The sequence below is a fragment of the Carassius gibelio genome, chromosome B23 (assembly GCF_023724105.1).
Source record: "Carassius gibelio isolate Cgi1373 ecotype wild population from Czech Republic chromosome B23, carGib1.2-hapl.c, whole genome shotgun sequence".
Lineage (NCBI taxonomy): Eukaryota > Metazoa > Chordata > Actinopteri > Cypriniformes > Cyprinidae > Carassius > Carassius gibelio.
In genome coordinates, this window is record NC_068418.1 from 14720927 (window position 1) to 14748383 (window position 27457).

The window sequence follows — 27457 nt, forward strand, 5'->3', positions numbered from 1 at the left end:
AAGGTCGTCTTGTTGTAATTGGAATGTTCCTGTTCTTTTCCGATTAGTGGTTTGGCGAACAGCACTTTTTATTTTTAAAACCCAGTCTTGCTCTATTTACCTTTATTCAAAAGCTCTCGCTGCTGTCTGCTCCAGGCCATCTCAGACAAAATGTGTCAAACTCTGTTATATTTATGCCGCAGCACATTCGTCAGATCTGGGTACTTGCCATGGTTGCATTCGTGTGATGGGACCCAGCATGTCAATCGTGGGATCTCGCAGAGACAAAGATGAGGTCCAGGTTTAGACACATATCTGCATCAGCGTCTGTTTCATTTCCATAATCCTGTCCTCATTATACTGCGAGTAGGAGAGGGAGAGATGCTGACCTTTAGCAGGAGAGTGCTGTCAAACTTATTCAGGTTTTATCTGTCTCTGCAGGGCTGGCTGAGGAGCAGCTTGTGGGTTGTCTGTTATGGCAGCTAAATGACATCGTAATTGTTGTGACGAGGGCAGAATGGGATGTGGCAGGATACTCATCAGTCATGCAGGCGCAACTGCATCAAGCTTGTAGCTTCTCAAATTGTGTTTCTTAGATTTGTCCCCCTGATTTTCATTCATCTGTCTGAAGGTAAAAATGTGGGGATCTCTTGTTTTAAAACAAATATTTTTTGATAACTGTGGCAGGATTGCGGCTGTTCAGAAGTTTGGGGCAGTAATATTTTTTTATGTTTTTGAAAAAAGTGTCTTAATGTCACCAAGGCTTGTATATAGATACTTTATGTATTCTTTTGTGCTTTACAGGTTTGAAATGGCATTAGGGTGAATAAATGATGAATGCATTTTCAAATTTGGGTGAACAATCCCTTCAGTGTCTAGCTGCATGTAGGGAAGAACAAATATATTCCATGTTGTGTCTTTTATAAAAGTGGTGGCCACTTTTCACAGAAATGATCAGTATAGATCACTGCACTGGCCTCAAGTGGTCGTCATGGCAAGTCAAAAGCAAATCACTTTGTCACAATCTCTCCAAAACCAACAAAGGGATTTAAAGAACATGAGTTCCAATATATATGTACACTTCAGAATGATTTTTGCAGAATGTTGGGATGAGGGGAGAGTGTTGGCAAAATGAATCTTAAAAGAAAAGGCAAAGGAATTGATTTAATTAATGCGGCCTCATGTCCTACGGCCATATGTAATCCGTCGAGAATTCCTGAGTGTGAGCTCTAGGAGACAAAAAGACATCTACCAGAGGACTCTTCAAGTGGCCTGTAATGAGAACCTCCCTTTAATCCCATAATTCCTTGTTTAATTAAAAGACAGAGCTGGCCTGGAGTCGAAGCCACTTTGATGGCTCTTTCATTGTTGTGCTTTTGTTTGGAGGCTATATTTGGGATGTTCTAGCCAACCGTCCAACAATCAAATAGAGAGGTGCAAACATATTCATTCTCTACTGTGGTGTTACTCTTGGTCAGCTTTTGTTGTTGTGGCCAAACCAATGTCAGGTATAAAAATATGACATTTTCACATTTTACATTTTTTAAATCTAGAACCTTCCAACAAATAAAATAATTTGACTTGGGAACTTGGGGAAAAAACCCAAATGTTAAGAGTTTGTATAAGCATTTCTGTTTCTCAAACTCGCCTCATTGCTGTCCCCTATGGTGTGGAATGGGATTTAACAGATCTGCAGTTGTTGACAAGATTGAATGTCATTGAATTACCTCTCAAATTCATCTTGTGTTTCACCTGGCCTGAAAAACCAGTTCTCACTGTACTTTACTAGGAAACAGCGGATGCTTAGGGTGTAGAATGTGTATTTGAAAGCTCACTGTTAAATTATATGTACATAGGGCTGGACATTTATACAGATTTCCTGTTTCAGTTCAATGCCATGGGTGGGGGGCAATGCCATAGAACAATCATTTTGGGTTCCTCGAAGGATACATTCCATAAACAGCCTTTAACTATTTTTTCTTAGTGAAAAGAATTTGAATCTAAAGATCCATTTCCCTCTTTTGTGCAATGGAAGTGTTCTATGGATTTTAAAGGTCATTAATGAAACCATCAATACCAATAAAGAATCTTTGTTTTACAAGTACAGAGTAAATAAAAGATCTTGACATTTTATCCAATATCAGGATCTTTTAAATGAAGATGGTGACAAAAACATTTTTTACCCACCCTTCAGATATTAGAAAGGCAAAGCGCACCCGACTCGGCTCCTCTATAATCAGCCCTATTCAGAGGGGCTAGTCTTGGAAGCCCACACCAGCATTAGCCAATAAGAAGCCAGGGTTCAGCCATCACTAATGTAGAATTGCTTCAATTTAGCGGGAAGTCATGGCCTGGATTAAGGCCAGTGTCTGCAGAGCTAGGCCCCCAATGCTGCTGAAGGGATTTTCAAGGATCAGCCCAGTGCCAGCCAAACTGGAAATAAATAAAGAATCAACTCAAATGAAATGATAAAAATGGGCTGTAAGATCTTCCCTGTCATATATGGAAATGTGACTAAAGAATGGGACATAGGTAGATCTTTTTGAATCTCTATTGTTAGAAGAGTTTTTTTTTTTTTTTTGCCAGCATACTTGTCAATGTTTCATACTTACTCTCATTAATATGAATTCTTGCTACAATTATTTGCAAAGTTATCAGCATCATGCATACACACCTGTATAAAGGTCACTGTTCCGCACAGCACGGATAAGCTAATGTGTCATTTTCGTTTCATCACTAAGCTACTCAGCTTGAATTGCCACCCACACACCTCTGGTTTGCATCAGATCAGATTTGGGCTCATTGTTTCTCATCTTTTCTTCAGCAAACCACCAAACAGAAATACTGTAGTTGACATGGCTGCATTTGACAGATAATCCACCGCTCTTATTTTGAAGACGGCAAGATCGCAAATGGCATTTAATGAAATAAACTTGAGTTATTTGCAAAGTGCCAGTTTTGTTTCATTTAGCACCGGTACGAGGATCGCTAAGGTGGTCTGCGGAGATTAACTCCCCCCCACTATTCCCTCTATGGCCTCAGGGCGAGCTCGGATTCGCACTGATGTGGGATTGTATTTACAAGAGCTTCGCTTATATAAATAGCTATCCATTGAAATAATTTTCGCTTGAAAGCCACATGAATCCGTTTCACCTTGCTGCAATCCATCCATGTTTCGGGTCCACATTCACTTACACACATCATATCAGTATGTTGACAGCATTCGTGAACAGAGAGCTTTCTGGTAAGTGCATGACTTTTTTAATGCCACGCACAACACACTCAGCTCTTTCGTTATCTTTCCTCTATGACAGGTCGAATGGATGACGGCTCGGACGTAGAGTCTGAACCGGACCTGCCCTTGAAGAGGAAGCAGAGGCGCAGCCGGACCACCTTCACAGCCGAGCAGCTGGAAGAGCTGGAGAAGGCCTTTGAAAGGACACACTACCCAGACATCTACACCAGAGAGGAACTAGCCCAGAGAACCAAGCTCACCGAGGCCAGAGTACAGGTATGGCACTGCCAAATACTTAAGCAGTTTTTAAGTATCTTCTTTTGAAGAAAGTAAGTCATACAGGTTTGCACTGACATGAGGGTGAGTAAATGATGGCAGAACTTTCATTTTTTGGGGTGAACTATCCTTTTAATTGTGCTCATCTACAAAGTTTACTTATAAAGGATGGTACCCGTAAAACTGATGCTCTCAGTTGGAGATGTAGATGGCACAATGAGAGCTCAGTAAGAGTTCAGCTATGTGCTTCGAGGTCTATAGAGCTCTAAAGTGTCACTAGATCTTCTGGACTGAGCTACTCTGATTGATGACGCGTGTAACAATGCAACTGCTCGTCTCAAAGAAAGCGCTAGAAAAACACAGCAGGCCTCTTCCTGTCAGCCGTATCGGAGAAACACGATCAGGTGGCTAACATGGCACTACTTCTGTCAAAGTTGGCTTGAAATGAAAGCTAGCCCTATCGATTTACTAAATGCGTGTTAATGCGATCTTATATTGTGAATGATTTATCCATGCATGCTTCATTTACTTCATCAAAATGTCAACGTCATCTTTTAGAGAAATTACAGAAAATAATGTTGTATGTTTTAATCGAGCGACTCATAATCGAGTTACATTCTTCTCTGTCAAGACATACGTGGTTCAGCGCATAACTAAATATTTGAACGTTTAAAAACCTTTGTGTCACTTATGACTTTTGCAGCATTCACACAACACTGAGACTTGTAGTTGCAGAAACCACCTTGGTATAATTTCATTTGGACCAATGCATTTACATGATGAATTGCTTGTTTTAGTCTTGACTACATTTGAACTTTAAAAGTGCATGTAAATGTTGCAGAGCATTCACAGGACTTTGGCTCCGCCCACCGCTGGTCCTGACAGCTTGTCAACCATGTGGATAGTTGAAACAATGAGAGGCGGGAAAAAACAGTAGAGTTATGGCAGCAGCTGTTGGGAGCAAAGGGAGGGGGATAAAAAGAACAAGAGTGCATTCCTGATGGATTTCTCACTTCAGCTTTTGGCTGGGATCTTTTCTTCCCACCACTTTCAAGCCCACCACTGCTTCTTGTAAAATTTGCTGCATATCAGAGAACATCCCACACTCTCTCTTGGGAACCCCTCTCCACCAGTTACATTAATCAATCAAGAGCTTGTAAAAAATATGACCGCTCACCGAGGCCCCGCTTCACCTCTAAAATGGTATGGGCTTGTGGTCTTCATATGCTAATGATCTGGATGTTACCTTAATGCAGTAATGTGTAGTGAAATGCCATGTTAAGTCAATCTGTCTTGGTTATGCGATTTTGTAATAAAAGATTATTTGTTTTAATAAGTAAACTCTGTATGTCCCAAGCTGAGTGAATGACATCACTGCATAATTGAAATGCAGCTGTCTCTTTCTTTCTCCTCTCAGCCACTTTTTAGTTGGCAAAATTGACTTCACCACCTTTTGACTTGCCAAATGTCTTACTCGTTCTGTGATTTGAGCACTTAATAAAGCGGAAGACACTTCATTTAGCATCTTTTTTTGCTTAGCAGCATTCATGACTTTTGTTTCAAATCAGAATGTATTTGTTATTACAAATATTGTTGGCTCTTTGACAAATTGCTTTGGATAAAAGCGTCTGCTAAATGCAGAAATGTAAATCAGTCAAATGTTTGTGCCCAGACAAAATGAAAATGACTCCATTTTGGAAAAAGCTGACCCATTGTGGCCTTGTGGCAGGCTTTTTAGCAAAGAGAAGATCTCTTGCTGGCAGTGTCAGAGATCCTGCAGATTTTTTTCTGCCATGTCAGTGAAAGGAGCCCCATGGGACATTTGGCCCTTTTGTGCATTTATGGTGACTGATGCTAATTAGACAAGTGCATAAACATTACATCACTTCTGACCTGCATATGTCAGAGCTGAATTAGATTTTAAAAACTGATGATTCAATCATGAATATAACTTCAAATGTTCTTTTGCTGTCAAAAATTTGGCGCCATGTTGGATGGAAAGTCCAGATCATTCAAAGATCATATGAAACCACCACATCCTCAATATCTTGGCCCAACAGCTCATGCTTTGTTTTCTCAACCCTGTCACGTCCCAGCAGTTGGTTCTTGAGAGGCCAAGCAGATTGTGTGAGGATCTCTGGCTCGAGATAGCTCACATGGAGATGCCAGGGCTCTGGGATCATTGCTTTTGTGGAGGGGAAGGTGTCTGACCCTTTTGGCTTTTGGCAGACCCCGCAGCCTCAGTGTCAACCCACTTGTGTGCAGCTGCATTGACACAGTATCCAGATGTCTGAGAGAGAGAGAAGCTGGGAGAGAGGGAGGGAGCGTTCCTGCTGCCAAACAGAGGAAGTCAGACATGGATCAGTGAGGATGTCAAAGGCTTTAATTTATGTGTTTGGGGCTTTTCTATTAGGTGTCATCAGTCTGTCACTGTGGTTATTCTTAACCACAGACACTTTACTCATGCTTCTGCTGTTTTACTGCTCCTTATGACAAATCAGAGGAAGTGATCCATATCTGACTAAGTGCTTCCAGGTCTTACAGCACTGCTGCCTGTCTGTCTGGTTCATTGCACTTTGTAAAGCCAGAGGGAAAAACTAAATTAATTAATGGAGATTTGCAGGAAATTTCATAGGCAGTGACAGTTATGTCACTTCAAACTCTGTTAGACAAGAAATCTTTGTAATGTGTTCATGGATCAGGTTTGAGGTTGTGGTGTGACCACTCTGAAATATGATGAAGATAAACAGATGGAGGGGGAACCTAGACACACTACATAATCACAATGAAAACTGCCTGTATCTTTTAGATTATATTATGAATAATGCATTAAACTAAATACTATGACCTAATTTTGACATACACTACCTTTAAAAACTTTAGGGCTGATAAGATTTAAAATGTTTTTTTTTTTTTTTAAATCAAAAATACATATAAAAATTCATGAATCCAGTCATCTAACATGCTGATTTTCTGCTCAAGAAACATCGTATTATTATCAGTGTTGAAAACAGCTGTCCTGCTCAATAGTGGGAACTGATCGTTTTTAATCAATAGAAAGGTTTAAAAGAACAGCATATATTTATAAATCTTTTGCAACATTAACCTTAATTAGTTGAATGCATCCTTGCTGAGTAAAAGTAATTTCGATAACACTTTACTTAAAGCCTTTATGTATAATGCATTATAAAATAAGTTTTAATGCATTAATTAGGCTTTGTAATGCACCTTATAATGTATCGTAGAATCTCATGAATAATAGTAACAACAGGTAATATGTTAAATCACTTATCAATTAATTATTATGCAATGCATTTAACATTTTATTATTAGAATTATTTCTGACAAGCTATAATGTATTACAATGCACGTTATGAATAATTATAATGCATCATGACCTTTAATAAACCTTTATAATGCATTATATATAAAGGCTTTAAGGAAAGTGTAAACGACAATTCTTTAAAAAAAATAAATGAAAAATAAAAATCTTACTGACCCCAAGCTTTTGAATTGTAGTTTAAACCTGTTAGGCATAGACTGAGGAGACTTAGTCCTACCACATGTTACGTACAAGCAGGTTTGAAGATGTGTCCACTTCCCCTCTCTATTCTGGCACCCTTTGATCCAATCTGGAAACAAGACTTCCAGGGCACAAATGTCAGCCCCCTGATGTGGAGTCATATCACATGAGTTGTGATTGATCCTTGCAAAATCTGGAGCCAATAATTCTGTACTTATGCTGCTGGCTCACATAAAAACGCAGGATTTCAATGAACAGATCAAACAAATATGTGAAAACTATTATATGTCTGCTTATATGCATATATTGATGTTTATGTATAATGATTTTTATAAAAACTAGAAAGAGGATATGCATGGACTTAACAGTGTTTTACAACTTCAACTGAGTTTTTCAACTCTCTCTTCTGCTGGAGAGATGCCTCATTTTAGAGGGTATCGCCACACTGTTTACCTCAAGGCCCAGTCCGACCAGCTTCGACCCTCCATCATAACCCATCCTGTCCTGCTGCCCATCCAGATTCCCACAACCCCTGTATGGAGCCACTGAGACGTCTGCCTTTTTTACGCCTCTCAGCTACTGTTATGTTCTTTTTTGCTGTGAAATTCAATCACGTCATCCAGGTTTTACGCCTCGTCTTCGTGTCTGCTCACCAACCACCCTGCACATGGCCAACTGTAATCCTAGGAAGACATATAGCCATCGACGTCCAAGAAAGACGGCGAAAAAGAAAGTGAGAGGAACTGATAGGATGGCCCGGATGATTGATATTGGACGAGAGCGCGAGATGCTGGCTGAAAGTGGAATGTGAAATCATGACACAGTCCACAATCAGATTTGTCTTCCATTTACCTCCCTTCCTTTTGTCTCTCCCGCTCCCCCTGTCCGCTTGGAGATTGAGAGAATATTGAATTGAATTTTTCCATTCCATTCCCTCCAAACCAAATGCAATCAAGCAACAGCTCCTTCAGCCACACTCCACCAAATCTCCTCTTTTAAATGTTTTGCCAAGCGACTCTGTTCACTTTTAAGGAAATTATTTGAACTCTTTCAAAAATACAAAATGAGTCGGCCTTCTCAGTTGGGCAGTGTGCTTTGTGTCTCAGCTTGAGCAAGGAAATGAGAAGAGTGGGGAATTAGAGGGAACAGCAGAGAGAAAATCCCTGCTCAAGGTGCCTTTGCCATCGGGTTCCAGAATGGTGCATTCAGAAGCCCCAGCTCGCAGCAAGCCTCTTAGGAGATCCATTGAGCGTGGGGTGGCAGGCACTCTAGCCTCTAACACTGAGATACGCAGCTCCTAATGCCTTGTGCTACTCTCCACTTCTCGTTAATACCAGAAACCATCCTAAACTAAGACATGTAAAGTAATGGGACTCATGTCAGCGGGACTAGTGGTTTTATGGGAAAGGTCGTTGATGCACGGCATTGTTGAAAGAGCAGTGTGGGACAGCTAATGGGGGATGGTTGAGTACTGCTAACTTTTATTTGAATGAAACAGATTTTTACTGGCATGATTTATTAATTAACACTGACAAAAGAAAGTTTAGTTCTTGACGTTTAAAAAAGTAACCTAGGGTTATGTGTTAAGGATGGGTGTTGGGAATGTGCTTTTTTTAAGTAGTTGCTAACCGTGTGTAATTAGTCCCCCGGTGTGTTTAAAAGAGTAATTATATAGGTCTTATAGGTGTTTCCAGAGTAGTACAGGTGTTTCCTAGTTTTTGTTTGGATATGGGAATGTAACAGGAATTTGTTCTAGGAATGCCATAATTGTTGCTTTTGCCCTACGGGTGGGATTTTTTTATGATAATACATTATTAATAATAATAAAACTACTTCATTTCATTTCATTCTTCCAATTACCATAAAGGCCACATATTTTTCAGAAAAAAATTGCATTTATTGAAAATATCTTGCTGTAGACTGCTCTCATTGGGTCATTTGAATTTTAGATTTTATTAAAAATGATCAGACGTTTTATCTTGCTTTGTCACTATGTGTACAAAGATTGAAGGGGAGCCTGGGAGGATAAAAGCGAGAGGCAGAGAAAGAGTGTGTACTCATACAGTATGTCTATGCCAGCCCCTTGATCAATGCCCAGGCTGAAAGCGTCATTCTTGAGGAGCTGTTTAAAAAGGGACGCCCTCTCTTTGTGGTCTGATTCATTGAAGGGCCATTGTCCCCCTCTTTCACTTCCACTCACAATGGTGGGGACCATTTGAAAAACAACAGTAGATTAACTGCACTGCCAGTGTATTAAAGTCTGAAGAATGGCCCCTCTGAGGCATAGATCAATGTCATTCACTCTTTTGCATACACAGGGGCAGCGCCTCGGCCCCAGAGAGGTGCAGGTTACTGGCCGTGCTCCCTTTCAATGAGTCACATTAGAATGAAACTTTGAAAACGTGTCTTAATGTGGCAGAGGCATTTCTTTCTTTCTTTCTTTCTTTCTTTCTTTCTTTCTTTCTTTCTTTCTTTCACCTCTAATATGCCAGAGTTAGCCAATGGCTAATTTTCATCTGTAGTCCTGTTTGCCAGTTGTACAATGGCATCCTAAGGAAAGTACAATTAAAAAAGTTTGCATGTACATACATCTATACTACATAGCTGCAGTAGACAAGAATTGTGAAAATGTAAAATCTCACTACAATAAGTTCTAAAAAAAACAACATAATTATACACACAGGCATTAGCGTAATGGAGCATGCACTGTCAATGCAACAGGTTAAAAAAACATTTGTTAGATGAATATAAAAATACAAATACATCAACCATTTTTCATCACTTACTAGACATTAAATTAATAATCAGTTTAATGGTATTGACCAGAATTTCAGTTCATTTGTTTTTATTTTTATTTTTAGGTTTGGTTCAGCAATCGTCGAGCAAGATGGCGTAAACAAGCTGGAGCCAATCAACTGGCGGCATTTAACCACCTGTTACCTGGAGGGTTTCCACCCACAGGCATGCCCACTTTACCAACATACCAGCTTCCTGAGTCCACCTATCCTTCAACAACATTAGCACAAGGTAAGCGAACCCATGTTTTTGTGAAGAACTTGAACCTTTTTTATATTTATTTAATACTCATTATGCAAACTGAACGGCAATACATGGCAATGGCAATAACGGCAATACATGGCAATAAAACAAAGGTTCCCATGATGTGTTCCTGAATAATTCTCTGATGTAAATAAACGTGCTGTTTATCCCAGACGGCAGTGGCACGGTGCATCGTCCCCAGCCGTTGCCCCCCTCCACCATGCATCAGGGCGGGCTCTCGAGCGACAGCAGCTCCGCCTACGGCCTCTCGTCCAACCGCCACAGCTTCTCCAGCTACACCGACACCTTCATGAGCCAGTCAGCGAGCAGTAATCACATGAATCCTGTGAGCAATGGACTATCTCCACAGGTCAGTAAGGGTCACTGGCCACAGTGTTTAAATACTCTTCTCTATAGCCACATGTCAAGGAGTCTTTCAAGTGGAATTATGAGACCTCTCTGAAGATAAAACTGCATATTCTTTGTGTGCTGCCGTGTACGTTTGGTGATTAGATGTGTCTCATGTGTACTGAGCAGACATGTTTTGGAGAAATCATCTTCTAGTGGATGATACCCCCCTAGTGCTCGTGAAGTGTTTATAAGATAATGTTTTCTAATTAATATTCATTTGTTTTACTCACTCTCCTAATTAATAGAAAGATTGAATTGTTTGATTCTAAGAAAATTAGTTTTGAGACAATACAGGATACCCTAAAGAGAAAAAATCCCATATGCAGTCATAGAGCTGCTAGCTCTGCGTAATCTCACTAAACTAATGGATCTGTATGTTTAATTGTCTAACAAAGTCATTTTCAAGCATTAACAGACATTTAAATAAGACAGGGTGTTTTAATTAACTAAACAGAGCAAAAAAGTATTGTCTTTTAGTCCTTATAATAGAGGAAAGTGTAAAATGGAATGCCATTAAGGCTTTTGTAGGTGTTTGTCCTTGTGTTTCTAAGCAAAGATTCTTGTTAAAGACGTTATGTAGCATTCTTGAATAATGGACAGTAACAAATATAGGACTCATTGCTCAGGGTTGATTCCTAAAAGCTAAATAGAAGGAAAATGGCTGCTATTGATGCACTTCATTGGTAAAGAGTGTATTACAAGCAATTATTCACCATTAGTGGGCAGTTCTGCCCACTATAGCCAAGAAGATCTGACTAACAGGCAGAAAATAAGATTGAAATGGTGTGTAAGGAGTTGAAAATGAAATTCAATACTGCATTTGTCCACAATTACCCCCTTGTTCACACGTTTTATGGCCACTCCCCCCCACCCCCCAAACATTTCTCAAAGCAGATTGGAAACTGGTATTACAATTTTTTTTTTTCCAAAAGAGAGGAAAGAATTAGGGATTTGATGACAAAAAAGAGATTTTCTCTTGTACTGCAGAGTTGAGGGATAACATAAGCGTTTCTCAGCGTGTTTGATTGTTAATCGTAGTGGAGGGGCTTTAAGTACTAATGCTTTCGCTGCAAACCTGCATAAATAACTGAACATGATTCCAACATTTTTATGCAATTTTTGGGAGGAGTGTTTACAGCCAGAAATAGAGCAAATAACAGCTGTCTATTATTTTATTTTATTTTATTTTATAAAAGCAGCAATTTTTATAGATGCAGCATGTCAACAAAAATTCCTATTAAAAACAAAAAGTGGATCCCATTGCAAGAAACAAAAATAATCCACGTCCAGGCACTCACATAGCAGGCAAAATATAAAAAGCCTTAATTTTAAGACTACGTGTTAATTAAAATTAATATGAATCAAATTATGGTGTACTGCTTCTTCAGTGAATTTTCTATAAATTGAAAGAGGATAAAAGAGGATAGTTTTCCCCCATGGGTTTTGTTAGAATCTCTCACTAAAATGAAGATGGTTCACCCTCCATCCGACCCCTCCTCAGCCCCCTAACCTCCCCACCTCTGTCCAGCCCCTCTCGCCCATCTCCACATGTCACATGTGGCTATTCCATCAGGCCATTATTGTAGGAAAAATTAATGTTCTCTTTGACAGGAGTATCATAGTTCAACCCCAGCATCACACTGTGCCTCAATGTCCATGAAAGGACCGCCAGTGCCCCACAAGGCAAAGACCCTCCCATTCTTCTCAGCTACAGGGAGTCCACATGGCAGTCCTTACAAGCTTGTTTTTGTACATCATAATTTTCTCCATCATTTGTATAATCTATTGTCTGTCTTTAAATGATAATTCTCCCTCTAGTATTTTATTTCAACACATTAATTTTGTCTTCAGTGAAGACGGTTCATGCAAATCAGTGCAAATAAGTAAGTGCATGCAAGTGGTGCAATTTGTGTTATACAGAGGGTGCAGTTTTTCCTAAATAGTAGAGCACTGTGGGATTGCACAGAGAGCTTTTTGTTTGGTTTATTTGCTTGTGAAATCTTATCAACCATTTTATAAGCTTTATAGCCTAAAGTTGTTGTCATAGTAGTGAAATGGCCTTCTCTCATTTGTCTAGACAAACCCTTCTTTGACACTGAATTTTTACTGCTGCTTTGTGGCACATCTAACTGACAGTTTCAAAGTCATTCTGCTTATTTATTTTTCCATTTATTTCCTTCTGATTTCTTTTATATTTAGTATCCTGACTTCTGAAGTTTGACTGTTTCTCAACAGTGGATAGTGAACTTAAAAAGAAGTAAAACAACATTTTTGTTTTTCCACCATGCATCAATCGTTTATGGCACTAGTTTATCCCTGTTATTTAATACCTTTTGAGCTCTGATATTTGGAAATATTTGCTGGTCAAGCTCATGCATATTGCCAATATTTATTGTAACTTGACTGGTTACACAATGACAGAAAAATGACCTAAACCAAACGGAAATGTAATATATGACAATGACAAAGAAAACCCACTGTAAACAAAACGACTGTAGGCTACTAAAATTTGTATGCACATATGTTAATAATATCTATATATGATGCTTTTTATATGGTAGTTGTTTATGTAGCAACTATATATGTAAAAAATTTATAAATATAACATATTACATACAGTTTTGTGTGGTCTAAAGATATATATGTTAAATGTTAATATACGAAATTGTTCCAATTTCTAATACTTTTCATATATGATTTTGCTTCATGCAACAATATATGTTCATATATGGAAATGTAATATATTTACATATATTACGTTTGTAAATGGGAAAATTTGCTATACAGAAACACCTGATATAGAACAAAACTTGATTTAATTTTAATTTTAATTTTAATTTTAATTTTAATTTTAATCTTAATTTTAATTATTCATTGTATTTCGATATACATGAAAATCTAGTGCATGCTTGCTATCAGTTTAGGAAAATGTGAGAAAGATGGGCTCATTTTCAGTTGTGCATTTGTCAGATTGTGTGGATGGACCACTTTGCAGCTTCTGTCGAGTGGAGAAAACTTGTGGGTTTCAGTAAATGTGCTGTGATGGCTGCTTGCCAGAATGAAATGCAACCCTGCTGGATTCACAACACCAACAGGTGCACAAGCCTCTCTCAGTCTTCTCATGTGCCAGCAGAGGCAGAGCGCTTCTCACTGCACCTCTGGAAAACACATTAAACAGCACTGCAGCTTAGTTCGGATGAAAATTATGCAATGCCAGACCTAATCTCCATTAAGCCCACTTTTGGACCTGATCAGAGCTATGGACGGATTTCTGTGGCCTTGACTGCATGTCTTTTCTGTGTTTCATCCACTGCTGGACATTGAGACCAGTCCAAACATCGGACATGTGGAGAAGGAATGAATGCGGTAATAAAGCCGTAGGCTGCTTTACTACCACAGTCACTCCTCCTCCTCCTCCAACAGATGCTTTGTGCTGGTGGCTGATTGGGTTTTACAGTGGGAGACGTTCTGCTATGGTTGTCTGATGTGTGCAGTGTTTCTGTTGTTAGTTGTTGTAACTGGAGAAGAAAACAACACACACCCGTTTTAATGAACAGGTTTTACTAAAACCAACCATTCAGTATAATCAGTCATGCTTTTTGTTTCGGGCCCCGTAGCAACAACGCCACCCCTCAAGGCACTCGAGTCATCTAGTAAAGCTTCCAGCACCAGTATTAATGAGCATTACTGCAATTTCACTCTGCAACATTAGTGTCAGATTGATTGGGCCGTAACGGGTAGTTATTGTGTGTGAGTGCAATATTAACAAAATTAACAAATTATTAAAACTATCTTGTTATTATAGTCATTAAATTTGATTAATTACAAGATTTTTATATTTATAAACATTTTATATTTAATTATAACTCATTTATATATTTTTCATATATATATATATATATATATATATATATATATATATATATATATATATATATATATATATATATATATATAGTTATTTTATATTATAGGAGATTTTTGTATTTATTTTCATTCATTATTTTTTAATTGGCTTAGATTTGTTTATTAACGTATAATTTATAATAATACATTTATATTTATTGCATTTTATATTTACTTTTTTAGAAGACATTTGTTTACTTTATATTTTATTATAACAATACATGTATATTTCTAACATTATATATTTACTATTTTAAGATACTTTTATATTGATTTTGTATATATAGGCTATATACAGTATACACATACTTAATTTATTGTCTTAGGAGACTTTTATATGTATTTCAATTTATAATTATTTTGTAATTATAATTTTTTTTTTATTAACACACCAGTATACACACACACACACACACGCACACACACACACACACACACACACACACACACACACACACACACACACACACATATTATACATTCATATTTACTGCATTTTATATTTACTTTTAAGAAGATGTTTATTTTCATTTATAATTATTCTTTAATTATTCTCTTGAATTGTTATTTTATAATACATTTTTATTCTTACATTTTATATTAATTATTTACAGGATTTATATAATTATATTATATATTAGAATACTTATTTTCATTTATATTTATAATTTATTTCTATATTTATTCTCTACATTTTCTATATTGAATAACAATATTATTTTTTACAACAAAATTTCATTCAAAAGAACTTAAACTGTTACAGTAAGTTAAACCATTTTGTGATTTATCAGTGTATTAGACACTAACAACATTTTAATAAATTGTAAAAAAAAAAATATATATATATATATATATATATATATATATATATATATATATATATATATATATATATATATATATATATATATATTTAAAAAAACATTTTGGCAATGCTGTATATTAATATAATGCATTTCAGCATTTCAATCAATACTCTTTCAAAGAAATGCATCCACAGACTTGTAAAAGAAGAGAAAGAAAAATGGCAAATATAATTTTGTATCATTTTGTGTGTGTGTGTGTGTGTGCAGTTGGAAGATTTGTGTTTTGGAATGAAGGAACTTTGGCTAGCATTTGATGTTAGGAAGGGAGAGCGAATAGGCTGTGTTTCAGCACTGGGGGATCAGAGGCAGAGCAGTGCTCACCAGCTCTCCCTTTGATCCGTATCCCCAGGCCTCCCTGCCTGAGCCACGCGCACAACTCAGGCCTCACCAGTGATTCCTGACAACTGTCTGCTAGAGATAAGGGAGGGGGACTCCAACCTCTCTCCTCTCCTCCATTAGCACAGCAGCCACTTTAAACTGGATGAATTATATTTAAGAAGCCTGCACAGGGGTTGCCAAAAAAGAAAAAAATATTAAATGAGAGAGAGGGGGTGAGAAAGAGAGAGAGAGAGGGAGAAAGAAGATGATTGAGTTTTGGTTCACTTCTTTTTTGCAGCTTTTTGACGAGACATTGTGCACCTGAATGTCAATGAGAGAATCTATGTGCCGTCTCTGCTATTATTACCAGTGCGATTATTAAGCTGCTCGCCGGGCACGGTGTCAGCTGGCATGTGTCACCATCAACAAATCAAAAGACTAAATACATGCATATTTACATCACCCCCATGCTCCGAGAGCAGAGGAGAAATACTTGTTAATTAGAACCCGTCTTAAATACAGATGCTGTTTCAATTTGGCAAGAGTTAAAAAGTAAGAGGCTTTAAAAAAAGAAGAAGAAGAAGAAGATGAGACCTGCTCAGAAGCTGCCAAGAAAATCAGGGGAATTTAAATCATATCCACTGGCAGAATGTTTTCTGCATGAATTTATTTGGTTTCTCTCTCACTTCCTATCTTTTCCCCCCTCTCTAGCGCAAGCTGAGAGAAATTGAAGTCTTGTGCGTGTGTTAATGAAACATAGTAGGTTTCTCAGGTCACTCAAATACATATGTAAATTTCACATTCAACATCTCCAGCGGGTCTAGACTGAAAATAGAGTGTCTGTCATATAACCGTATGTGTGGAAAGACAGAAAGATATTAAGAACATAATTATGATCTCCACTACATCTGCTGATTATTTAGAGAGAAGCAATGACCTTAATCAGGGTGAATGCCACACATATTTTTTTATTTATTAATTTTGCTGTCTTTTCTTTGTTTTGTCTATTTTTCACACACGATAAATGAAATATTGTAGTCTAGTAGAGTCCACACATTCTCATTACTGGGCCTCTCTATTCATTGCACTTTTTCTGCTCAGCATCTCTGATCGGTTTCACTCTCTTACTCTCTTTGCTCTTCTTATTCTCTTACATAGATGAAAGGCTGCAGCAGACAATAAGCACAATTTAAATTCAAGAGTGTTTGTGTGTGAAAGCGAGCTGTTGCATCCTGATAAATAAGGGATATAAGAGAATATGATTTACATTTATCTCGCAGAGGCAGCCCAGGAGACGAGGATTTAAGCGAGACCAGTACACTCACTGCATTGTGGCTGAACTGCAGGAGAATTAACTGTTAGGTTGAAAAATACTATTACTTATTAATATTACCTCAGCATTTACAATAGCCTAAATACCCAGTTGCATGTATTCATGCATATTGTATATTTGTTTCCATAAGATAGATTCCATAAGCTATAATCGTATTTTCTTATCATGAACAAGGCAGTCCTCGAATATTTATTTAAAGCACTATAAAAAGTGCTTGAACAATATGAACATACATTTGTACAGCTATTATTTACATAAAGCATTAATGAAGTCTATTATTCAGGTTTTTTTTGTTTTTTTTTTATTAAACAGACATATTTGTGTCTTAGTAGTTACATATTTCTAAACCATGAGTTACTGGGAATAGAAAATTGTTGCATATCTCACCAGTAGAGTTTTATTTATGTCTTTATATATTAATTTACTTTTTTTTAAGATTATTGTATTTATTAACATTTATATTTATTTTTATTTATTGCTAGATGATTTTTATACTAATTGACATTTATATTTTATTATAACAATACATTCATATTTATTCTTACTATTTATATTTACTTATTTGGGAGACTTTTATTCTCTATAATTTTATTTTACCATTATTCTATTTACATCTATATATTTTATTTATTGTCTTAGGAGACTTTTATATGTATTTTCATAATTATTTTTTATTTATTCTCATAGATTTTTATATTTGTTGACATTTATATTTTATTATAATACATTTATGTTTATTGCATTTTATATGTACTTTTTACAAGATTATGTAAGATAATATTATTTGTATATTAGAATGTATATACTTATAATTGTTTGTATTTATTGTTTATATTTATAATTTATTTTTATATTTATTGTCAGATTTTTTATATTGAGTATTTTTTATATTTTATATTATTATTAGCAACTTTACAGAAAATTATTTAATATTTAGTAGTAGTAAATATGTATTTTTTTAATTATTTTTATGTTATTTTTAATTTGTAAATTTTATATTTTAAAATGTAACTATAATGACAGCTTATACTGATTTATAGTAGGAATTATGCTATTCATTTGTCTTATTCTTAAAAATGTAAAAACATAGTAAATATTTATTTGATTTGATTTGTTTTGATTTTTCAGCTGTGGTAACAGGTCTATACACTATACAGTGAGTGAGTCTACAGGGTCACTGAGTATGAACAGCAAAACTTCCAACAATTATGAACCTTATGAAAACACTACGAGTTGAGTTGGGTTGGGTTGGGGTGGGGTGGGGGTTGTCTTTGTGCACGTGTTTCCTGTTAGTTCCAGATGCCAGTCTGACAGGTGTGAAGTTATGATTAATATTACAGCCTCGCAAAACTACAACTGCCAATCACCCTGCCCCTCCACAGTTTATGACAGACTTTTGTAAGCTTGTCTTATTGTTTTGGATTTTGTATGTAAAGCTACAATAGTTTTCCATTTTCTGTGATGTGGTTTTACAACATCTCTAGGTTTTCCTCCGCCTCCTCCCCTTCCTTCATGCTCTCTCGCCGTCCGTAGCGCTGCAGTCCCCAGCTGGCTGACACTAACTGCCCCGCTCTCTCCTCTCAGACTCCAGCTGAGAGCTATTTCACTATTTATTTACATGTAATTATCCCTATGAAGTGCAGATATTAACACTGTCAAGAACAATTTGACTTGACATTCTTCACTAGGCCTGCTCCCTGCTGTTTTTAGCAAACAAACACCCCCTCCTCCCGCCTCCTACGCCAGCTCTCCACCTTGCATTATTCTTGGACGGCGTTAGCTGCTCCCGAGCCGCTCCTTGTGAAATCATTTAAAGCAGACGTTTAATTTGGCAGAAGCGGAGGCGGCGGCAGCGCCAGGCGTGAAAAGACCGGCGGGTGGGATGAGAGGTCAGAGGGGGATGTTTTTTCCTTGTGACTGAATCTATCTCACACATCCGCAAAACACTGAATAAAATAATCAGATTGCACCTCACACTTTTTCCTATATCAGCTCAATAGGACGCATTAACCTTTGGTTAACTCCAGGCCTTGTAGCACTTTAGGACATTTAGGGTCCAGTGGTACTGAAAAGCCTTGTCTGTGTTACACTAGAGCAGACTCGCAGTGATTGCAATGCAACATATTTCTAGAAAAAAATGTTTTAAGAAGCGATTTTTGAAGATAAATACAAAGTGCCAGACTGTAGTGACACTGGGCAGCAAAGCAGACAAGGCTTTATTTATATGTAAATATAGATGGAAAAAAATTGGAAAAAATCCATCTATCCATCCATCCATTTGTTTACTAGATTAAAAAACACATATTAATATAAAAAGCTACTTGTTTTGTATTTTTTTTTTATATTTATTGTGAACAATAAACTTTTGTATTTGATTTATAATTTATTTCAAATAAATAGGTATTGTTTGCTAAAATAACTTTTGTTAAATAACTGTTTTAAGCAATTTAAAAATATTTATTATATATGTGCACTGTACTTCCCCATGATATAATATACAGAGTTTATTAGTAATTTTCTGTGATGTTTGGGTGGACAATATGTGCAATTTTGCAGACTTTAGCAAAGGAAAAAAATAGTTGATATGTAAATAGTACTTTCTTATTTGTAGCAATCCCGTGAATGTATTTAGAAATATTTAGGTATATGATGTGTAAGCATAAAAAATGGTGTAGAAACAATTTTCAGCAATTTCTTTGACAAATGCTATTAAATAAATGGCAAGTATCACACTGAATTAATTGTGAAATGCAGAAAAATATTAGTTTTTTGTTTTTAAATGATGTGTATAACAATTTGTTTTGGGATTATAATTGTACTAAAATTGAACGAAATGTTTATTTTTCCATGTTTGTTTTATGTCTTGACATCTGTTGGTGTAAGTGATTTTCTCTTTCACTCAGCACATTGATCCCATCATGCATTATCAGAGCCCTGGGTTACTAAACAGGGTTAAAAGAGCCATATGCAGAATATTTCCTACAGATAACATGTTGTGAGAAGTGACAGCTTGTGTGGTTGCACGCTAATCGCTCTCATCTGGGCCCAGCTTGTCAATGCCCACTTTCTGTCAATGTCAATCACATGCCTAATTTGAAACAATTAAAGACTCCCCAGCCGCCTCAGCCTCCACTTCCACTCTATAAGACAGTCTGTGCCATCCCCTCTCACAGTCAAGCACCCACCCCCAGCCTCTCTGCTTTTGGCCCACTCTTCTTTTCACTTTCAATTAATGTGTTGTGGCCAATTAGTGCAGTGACATCGAGCCAGGAGAGGAAATCATCTATGTCATCTGCTCCCTGCCACTAGGGGAGAGAAAGATCCCACGAAGGTCTCGCCGTAAACAGACGGGTCTACTAATTACCCACCTCTACCTCCAGCCGTGACAAAACCACTAATTGATTTTATGCAATAGTGTTTATTTCAAAAATAGCCATTTTGTCACTCGGGTGGGGGTCTTGTTTTGTCTGGGGCGACTGCACTGATGCCATGATGGTCTGATTCTTCAGTGTGTGTTCATGTAATGTTAGGGTGATAGACTCATAATGTCTTTTCTACTGTAGCTACTAGCTAATAGGTGATGATATATGGAAATTAATATATATTGCATGATTAGCCCCTTGCACTTTTTATGTTGAGGCTTTATATTGAAGAATATCAGTGAGGAGAGCATTTTATAATAATTTCTGGAACTACAAACTGCAAAATTTGTGGTCAGTAAGATTTATTTTATATTTTTTTAAAATACATTTTCACATTAAATCAAAATTAAAGGTGTAACATTATTTACATTATTAAAAAAAAGTATTTAAATTAAATACTGTTCTTGTGAACTTTCTATTCATCAAATCCCTGAAACCCTGAAAAAATGTAACCTGGTTTCCATAAAAATATTAAGCAGCAAAAAAAAAAAAAAAATTAGCAAATTAGCAAATTATTATGTTTTCTGAGGAATCATGTGACAATGGGGACTGTAGTTATATTAAAATGTATATTTTAAAATGTAATAATATTCAAAATTTTACTGTCATCAAAAATACAGTCTTGTTGAGGATGAGAGGCTTCTTATAAAATCTTACTGAATTTTTTTTTTACAGCTCTTACTCTAACTTTTGAACGATAATGTACAATGGTGTGAATCTGAGAAGTAAGTAACTTGAAAGAATTATTATTAATAATAATAATAATTTTGCTGTTATTATTATTATTCGTGATTTATATTGTATATATTTTATATATTTTTCTATATATTTTTTTAAAGTGTGAATTTGGGGAGGGAGTAAATTGAAAGAATTGTTTTTATTATCAATAATACATTATAACAAATAATATTATAATTTTATATTAATTATTATTAATAATTATTTGTATTTTGTATATTTTGTATATTATTTGTAATTATTAACATTAAATGATTGTTGCAATTCTGTATGTTGTCACTTGTGGTGCAGAAAGACACACTTTTTTTGGAACTAATGAACATCTCAGCATGAGTCATGGTTGTATTGCCCAGATCGGTGTGGAATTACATCACTCAACACAGCATTCAAGAACTACCACGCTCAAATGTCCACATTTCCATTTTTGTGTTTTCCTGTTTGCTATCTTGCCTCTTGACATTGTTTGCTAGTTGATTCCGGCATTGTGGGTGTTGGGGTGTTTGAGGATTACGGCTTCTCTCTGAAAAGCGACTTTCCGACAAAGAATGGCAGCGCTTCTTTAATTACGACTACATTGCATCAGATATTGCCCCTGAAATGTAATGCTGAAGTCGGTGAGTGTTTTTATACTCATGTCACTCAAGAGAACATTGTGCTCTGTTTGCTAATCCCCAAATCCAATATCGTTTTTTGGAAGCATTGTTTTTTTTATGTATGTAATGTATTCACACCGCATCTATCCCCCTTAACTCAGTTCATTTACTAAAGCTGATCTCTGTAAGTATGATATTAGGACTGGAGGGCTGAGGGTTGGACATGTAACCTTTAGCTGTGCAGATAGCCTTGTGACATCAACCCTTGTAATTCCAGCTCCCTGCACAGGTGACATTTTCCCAACATGCTTGTGTATATTCCAGCGAAATGAGAGCCGCTCTCTTACACACCAGCAAATCCAGTATTGGACAGATTAAGCTGAGTGTGGATGTGTGTAAAAGAGAGATTTTGTGTATTGTGAGTTAGCTGGCCCACAGACACACACTGTCCTCCTGGAGTCTCCACCCACATTTGTCCTACTGCGCTCTCTCTCTCTCTCTCTCTCTCTCTCTCGCTCTCTCTCTCAGAGCAGGTGGACAGGCCAGATTTTGGGCTGTATTGTCAGGGACTGTCTTTTTTGAGTGTCTTTTTATGCTATAATAGCTCTCTACAGGGGATTCACCAACAGTTAAACCTACAGCATAACGCTGGTTGTTCTTAAGAGTGTATTTTGGTTTAAATAAAACTTATAATCTATTGACAAAACTTGGCAGCATGAGAAAACAGCTTCCTTTGTCTGTAAAAAAAGAAAAACTGATGAATTTATATATTATATTATTCAATTTTATTAATGTAATATATATATATATATATATATATATATATATATATATATATATATATATATATATATATAAAAATTATATTAGTATCATATATAATAAAATGCATAGATTAATTATAATTATGAATTATCTAATTGGTTTGATTATTATTTTTATTTTTATGAATATTATATTTTATTTTTATGAATATTTGTAGTCAATAATTTTTTCTAAAATGGTATGGGATTTATTTATTTTTTAATTGCTGAGAAATTGCTAAAAAAGTCACAAAGAATTACAAAGAAACAGTTTCCTTGGTCTGTAAAAATAGAAGAAAAAAAATACATATTTTTATATTATTATATTTTAAACGTAATATGTATTATATATGCTTTATATTAGTAAACTATATAATCAAATGTATAGACTGATTATAATTATTTATTATTTAATTGTTTGATTAATATGAATAAATATAATTATATTATATTTATTCATATTTGTAGTCATCCGTTGTTACAAAAATGGAGTGGGATTTACTTTGAAACTATTGTTACTGACAAATTGCTATTCAATTTCACAAATAATTACAAAGAATTGGCAAGTAACACTGAATTAAATGTGAAATGTTGAAGGACACTGAAATAGTATTTTCTCGTACATCTTACAAATTATTTTTTGAAGTTGTAATTAATGTTTAAAAACAAAATGTATATTTTAATACTGTTGTTGTTGAGTGATATCAAAGTTGTATCAAAGCCTATAGTAACCACTGGAACATGGCGTTGACAATATACAACAACCTCTAAATTTATATTCATCCACCATATGACAGCAGATTGTATCGTGATATAATTATTATTGATACATCACATTATTAATAAAGAATAGTGCTATTAAGCCATCTTCTGTGTAAGTGTTTAGTTCCAGTTTTGTTGAATTAGCCTCTCGTTTTTTTCCTGTCATCGCATTTCAGTTTTGTTCCAGTTAAGCATGAGCCTCGTTCAAAATCCAACAAAGAACCAAGTCACGTCAAACATTTACTCAGACAAAAAATATAATTTGACAGTTAAGGAAATTATGGTAGTGTGAAAAGCTTTCCTTTTTATTGCCACTGCGCTGTTTGTTTATCTGAAAGGATGCACATTGTATCAATTTCCAGTTTTACATTTACACTGCTGCAGGCTAGAGGGCTCTGAAGTTGAGAGAATTAATTACTTTTTATTATTATTTATAAAGTAATCTATCTGTTGGGAGACAGAAAGTGAAAAGGAGCGAGAGAGGGAGAGGAGCGAAACGCCTGCAGCTATGTCCTTTAAACTGGATCCTGCCTGGCATTATCTGCACTAGCAGCTCTCACACAGACCCACAACAAATGAAAGCCTAGCTACTGGGGGGATGCTTCACAGAATGAAAGAGAGAGAGAGAGAGAGAGAGAAAGAGGAAATAGTTGGGCTGGGGTGGGGGGTGAGGGCTGTGGGGGTGGGGAGTTACTTTGAAAGGGCTCAAGAAAGTTAAGTGTGTCTCAGCCGGGGTGTTCGCACTGTGTGCTGGTGTGGGTCGCCCTGGATTTGTCCTCTGGTGTTTGTGGGCCTGGAGAGTCGCACTGCCCGGGGATGTTGTTTTGTCAGCCAGATTGATTGGCAAATATTCCAGCTTCCTCCCACCAGCCGTATCAGATACAAAAAGGTTACACATGTGGAAAGAATATTGATTTTTACTTCGCAATGGTAGTATGGAAGGAAAAAATAGATTACAAGTCTGCATCCGACTGGGCTGTGGACTCTACTCGGTTGTAGTCTTGGTTTCTAACTGCAGGCAAGGTTAAGAGAGCTTATATATGTTGCCCTTTAACAGAATCTCAGGCTTATATTAAAAGTTTATGTACACAATTTAAGAGATTCCTAAAAATTATAGTGATTTAGGAACCATTTTCTGCAAACCATATTTTACTTAACTCTGATGCTTTGAAACTAATATGAAAAAGTACTTTGATAGTTTCTTAAAATCTATGGGTTAAATTTAAGATTTTATTTGATTCTATTTTTCTATTTTCTATGTCTATTCTATATCTATTTAATTTTATTCGAATTTTTTTTCAATTTGTTAAATTTCATTACCCTTCCCATTTTTATTTTCCCCTATTTTATTTATTTCATTTTATCCCATTTTATTATTATTTTTTTTTTTTACAAACTGATTGGCAATGTTATGATAATATTTATACTAGAACATAATTTCATCTTTTTATTTATTTATCCAGTTTTAAATTTTTCCCAATTTTGTTATAATATGTATATATATATTTTTTTAATGTACAAACTGAGTAACAGTGTTATTTTCTATACTAATCATTTAACTTATAATTATTTTACTTTACATAATTAGTGGCAATGTTATTTTCTGTGCTAATCATTTATCATTTATTTATTATAGATAATGATTTAATTCAATATTTATTTCTCCAATTTAATTTTTTTCCCCATTTTACTTTCCCCAATTTTTTTAAACATGTATTTAAAAACTGACTAACAGTGTTTTTTTTTAATACTTATCACTTAACTTGCATTTATCCTGAAACATTCCCACTATTATAGTCTCTTAAGAAAAGTGTCTTCTGTTTTCTTCAAAAAACTATTCAACTTTAGCACAGCGAATCCCCATGATAAAAATTGTGGCTGATATGTGAGCCCTTTCTAAAATGGTTTCAGCCCTTCTGTTTTGCGGTTGTCCCACTGTGAGTGCAGTAGCCCATGTAAAGAGTTCACAGGCCGTCCTGCTGTTTGTTGTGTTTGTGTTGTGGCTCCATGTGCACTTTAAGTTGAATGTCCTAATTACAGCTGGCTGGGCGCTGCGGTTTAAGGCAGGCCTCTCTCTGCGGTGCGCTGTGCGGCGAGAGGATTGAGCTGACAATAGCCTCACCACGTGCTGCCTCTCGTGATAAAAAGCCAGGCTCTACCTCTCACCGTGCTGGAATATTCTCCGTTTGCCACTTTAATTGATGTCAATGAGGTTATGCTAAATTTGAAGATTTGAATAATTTGTCTTCCAGCACAATAATGGCATCACCCAGGCTACAGGCTGCTTAAGCGCAGGGCTGAATGGAGGTGTCAAGCACCCGGCGCTCTCTGCCCACATTCTGGGCTGACACCCCTTGTGTCGGCGTCCCCCGCTCATCTGATTAAAACACCACTCCTGGGGAGATGCTGAACTTACATAGGCTCAAGCTATACTATTAGCTCAAATTACCTCATATTACAGTGAAACGTCAGCATTTGGGGAATACAGAGGATTACAGAATTTCATGACTTCATTGTGATTTGCTGTAAATTCTTGTTATTCAATTTCAGACATTACATTTTGCAATGTAAAAGCTACTATATGATTTCAAAAGACTTGGAATATATTGCCTTTATGTAGTATGGGCACCTCCGTGGTGCTTTGATGGCGTTTTTGTAATTTTTCGAGCATAAAAAGGTAAATATGGCTAAGTCTTCCAAAGTCACATAAAGCGTTTTGTTGTGATGAACACAATGAAATTTGAAACAATATGCATATGTATCAAATCTTGCAAAGACTTCAAGTGATGCTAACTTTGGATCAACATACAAAATTGTCAAACAATATTCTTACGTGGTAAAATTACCCTTATATTGTAATCACACTGCTTCCTTATACATTTGATTTGTCTGCTTAACTGAATACATAATGTTATCTAACCATAACTATTTTATTACTGCCATATGGACATTACTTTGATACACTCATCTGTGGCTAATACAGCTGCTTTGAAACAATGTGTATTGTGAATATATGCTGCACATGGTGCCGGTCAGACAGCAGTGTTTGTCTTATGCTGTCTAATATCTTTAATACTTTGCTATTTAAAGTCACGATTAAATGGAAATAGCAACTTTTCTGTATTGTGTCATATATTATAGAGTAAAAAGTATTCTTAAAAAAGTCCAAATGTAAGGCAGTGACTTTGGTCTATCCGTCAGTTGTTGATTAGATGGAGGTAAATCTGAATGGGAGCTTGCAGTGTATTGTAAGAAAGGGGCGGAGTTTATACAAACAAAGTGATTGGAGAAGTCTTGCATACATCATCAGAATTATGAAGTCAAACATTTTTTGAGGTCAAACATTTTTTTTTTAAATTAAATGTAAGCACAGGTGAATTGTTCATCAATAATGTGCATAAAGGAAACAGATGAATTTCAGTTCATGCCAATATTAATATGCCATGCATTCAACACAATAGTGCTGCATACAGTCCTTTGAGGGGCATTTCATTTAACGGCTAGAGCTGAATATAATCAGACCTCAATTAAGCGCCTGTTAAATCTGTCTCCCCTCCAGCTGCCCATTCAGTCCCTGTCGGGCAGGCGGCTTGCCCCTGACCCATCGCCCCGTGTCCAGGGTCATACACCAGCACTCAGCGGCGTGACAGCCCACTGTGTGCTGCCCCATTAATTAACACATTTCCCTCTCTCACTCCACCACCTTCATCACAGGAAGTCTGCCTGGTCTGCTTATATCATATATCACATGAGAAGAGGGACTTTCCGCACTCGTAAAGTCCAGCATGCTCCATTTCAAGTGGCCTTTTATGTATTTAATATGTTTTAGGAGCTGCATATTTTCCTGGAAGCTTCGGGAGGATATTGGTCTAAATTCATTTATCTGTTTAGGCCATGCGTCTGAGAATGTATGCACACTGGTGGGCCGATGCCTTTTAGTAAGTTGATTTATTTCCCAACATGCAGCTGATCATTTAGAAGTCCACTGTCATCTCCTGGGTTGTATCAGACTTCAACAAATAGCCCATGGATGTTGTTTTGAGTGGTGCATGTGGGCTTGATTTTGCTCGCAGCAGCTCTATGATGGGCTAATTGGTTTAGCAGGTTGGGTCCTGAGACGGCCAAAGGGCAGCGGGGCGTAGCGAGCCACAACGTGAACCTGATGTTCAGGAGGATGCTTTGTTTCAGTCTGTGGATGGGGAGCATGTGGCAGGCAGAGCAACCTCTGCATGCAGCGTCTCTGACCCTCTTTT

The 27457-nt window shown here is 36.4% G+C and overlaps 1 protein-coding gene across 4 annotated transcripts in view; it reads left to right on the plus strand.

Moving 5' to 3' along the window:
* Positions 1-27457, plus strand: part of LOC128011115 (paired box protein Pax-7-like) — a 49931-nt gene that overhangs the window by 15031 nt on the left and 7443 nt on the right. For all 4 annotated transcript variants that reach the window (XM_052593221.1, XM_052593223.1, XM_052593220.1 and 1 more), the window contains exons 5-7: positions 3294-3490; positions 9875-10040; positions 10226-10422. In XM_052593221.1, the coding sequence (XP_052449181.1) occupies positions 3294-3490; positions 9875-10040; positions 10226-10422 (560 nt within the window). The remainder of the gene's footprint in view (positions 1-3293; positions 3491-9874; positions 10041-10225; positions 10423-27457) is intronic.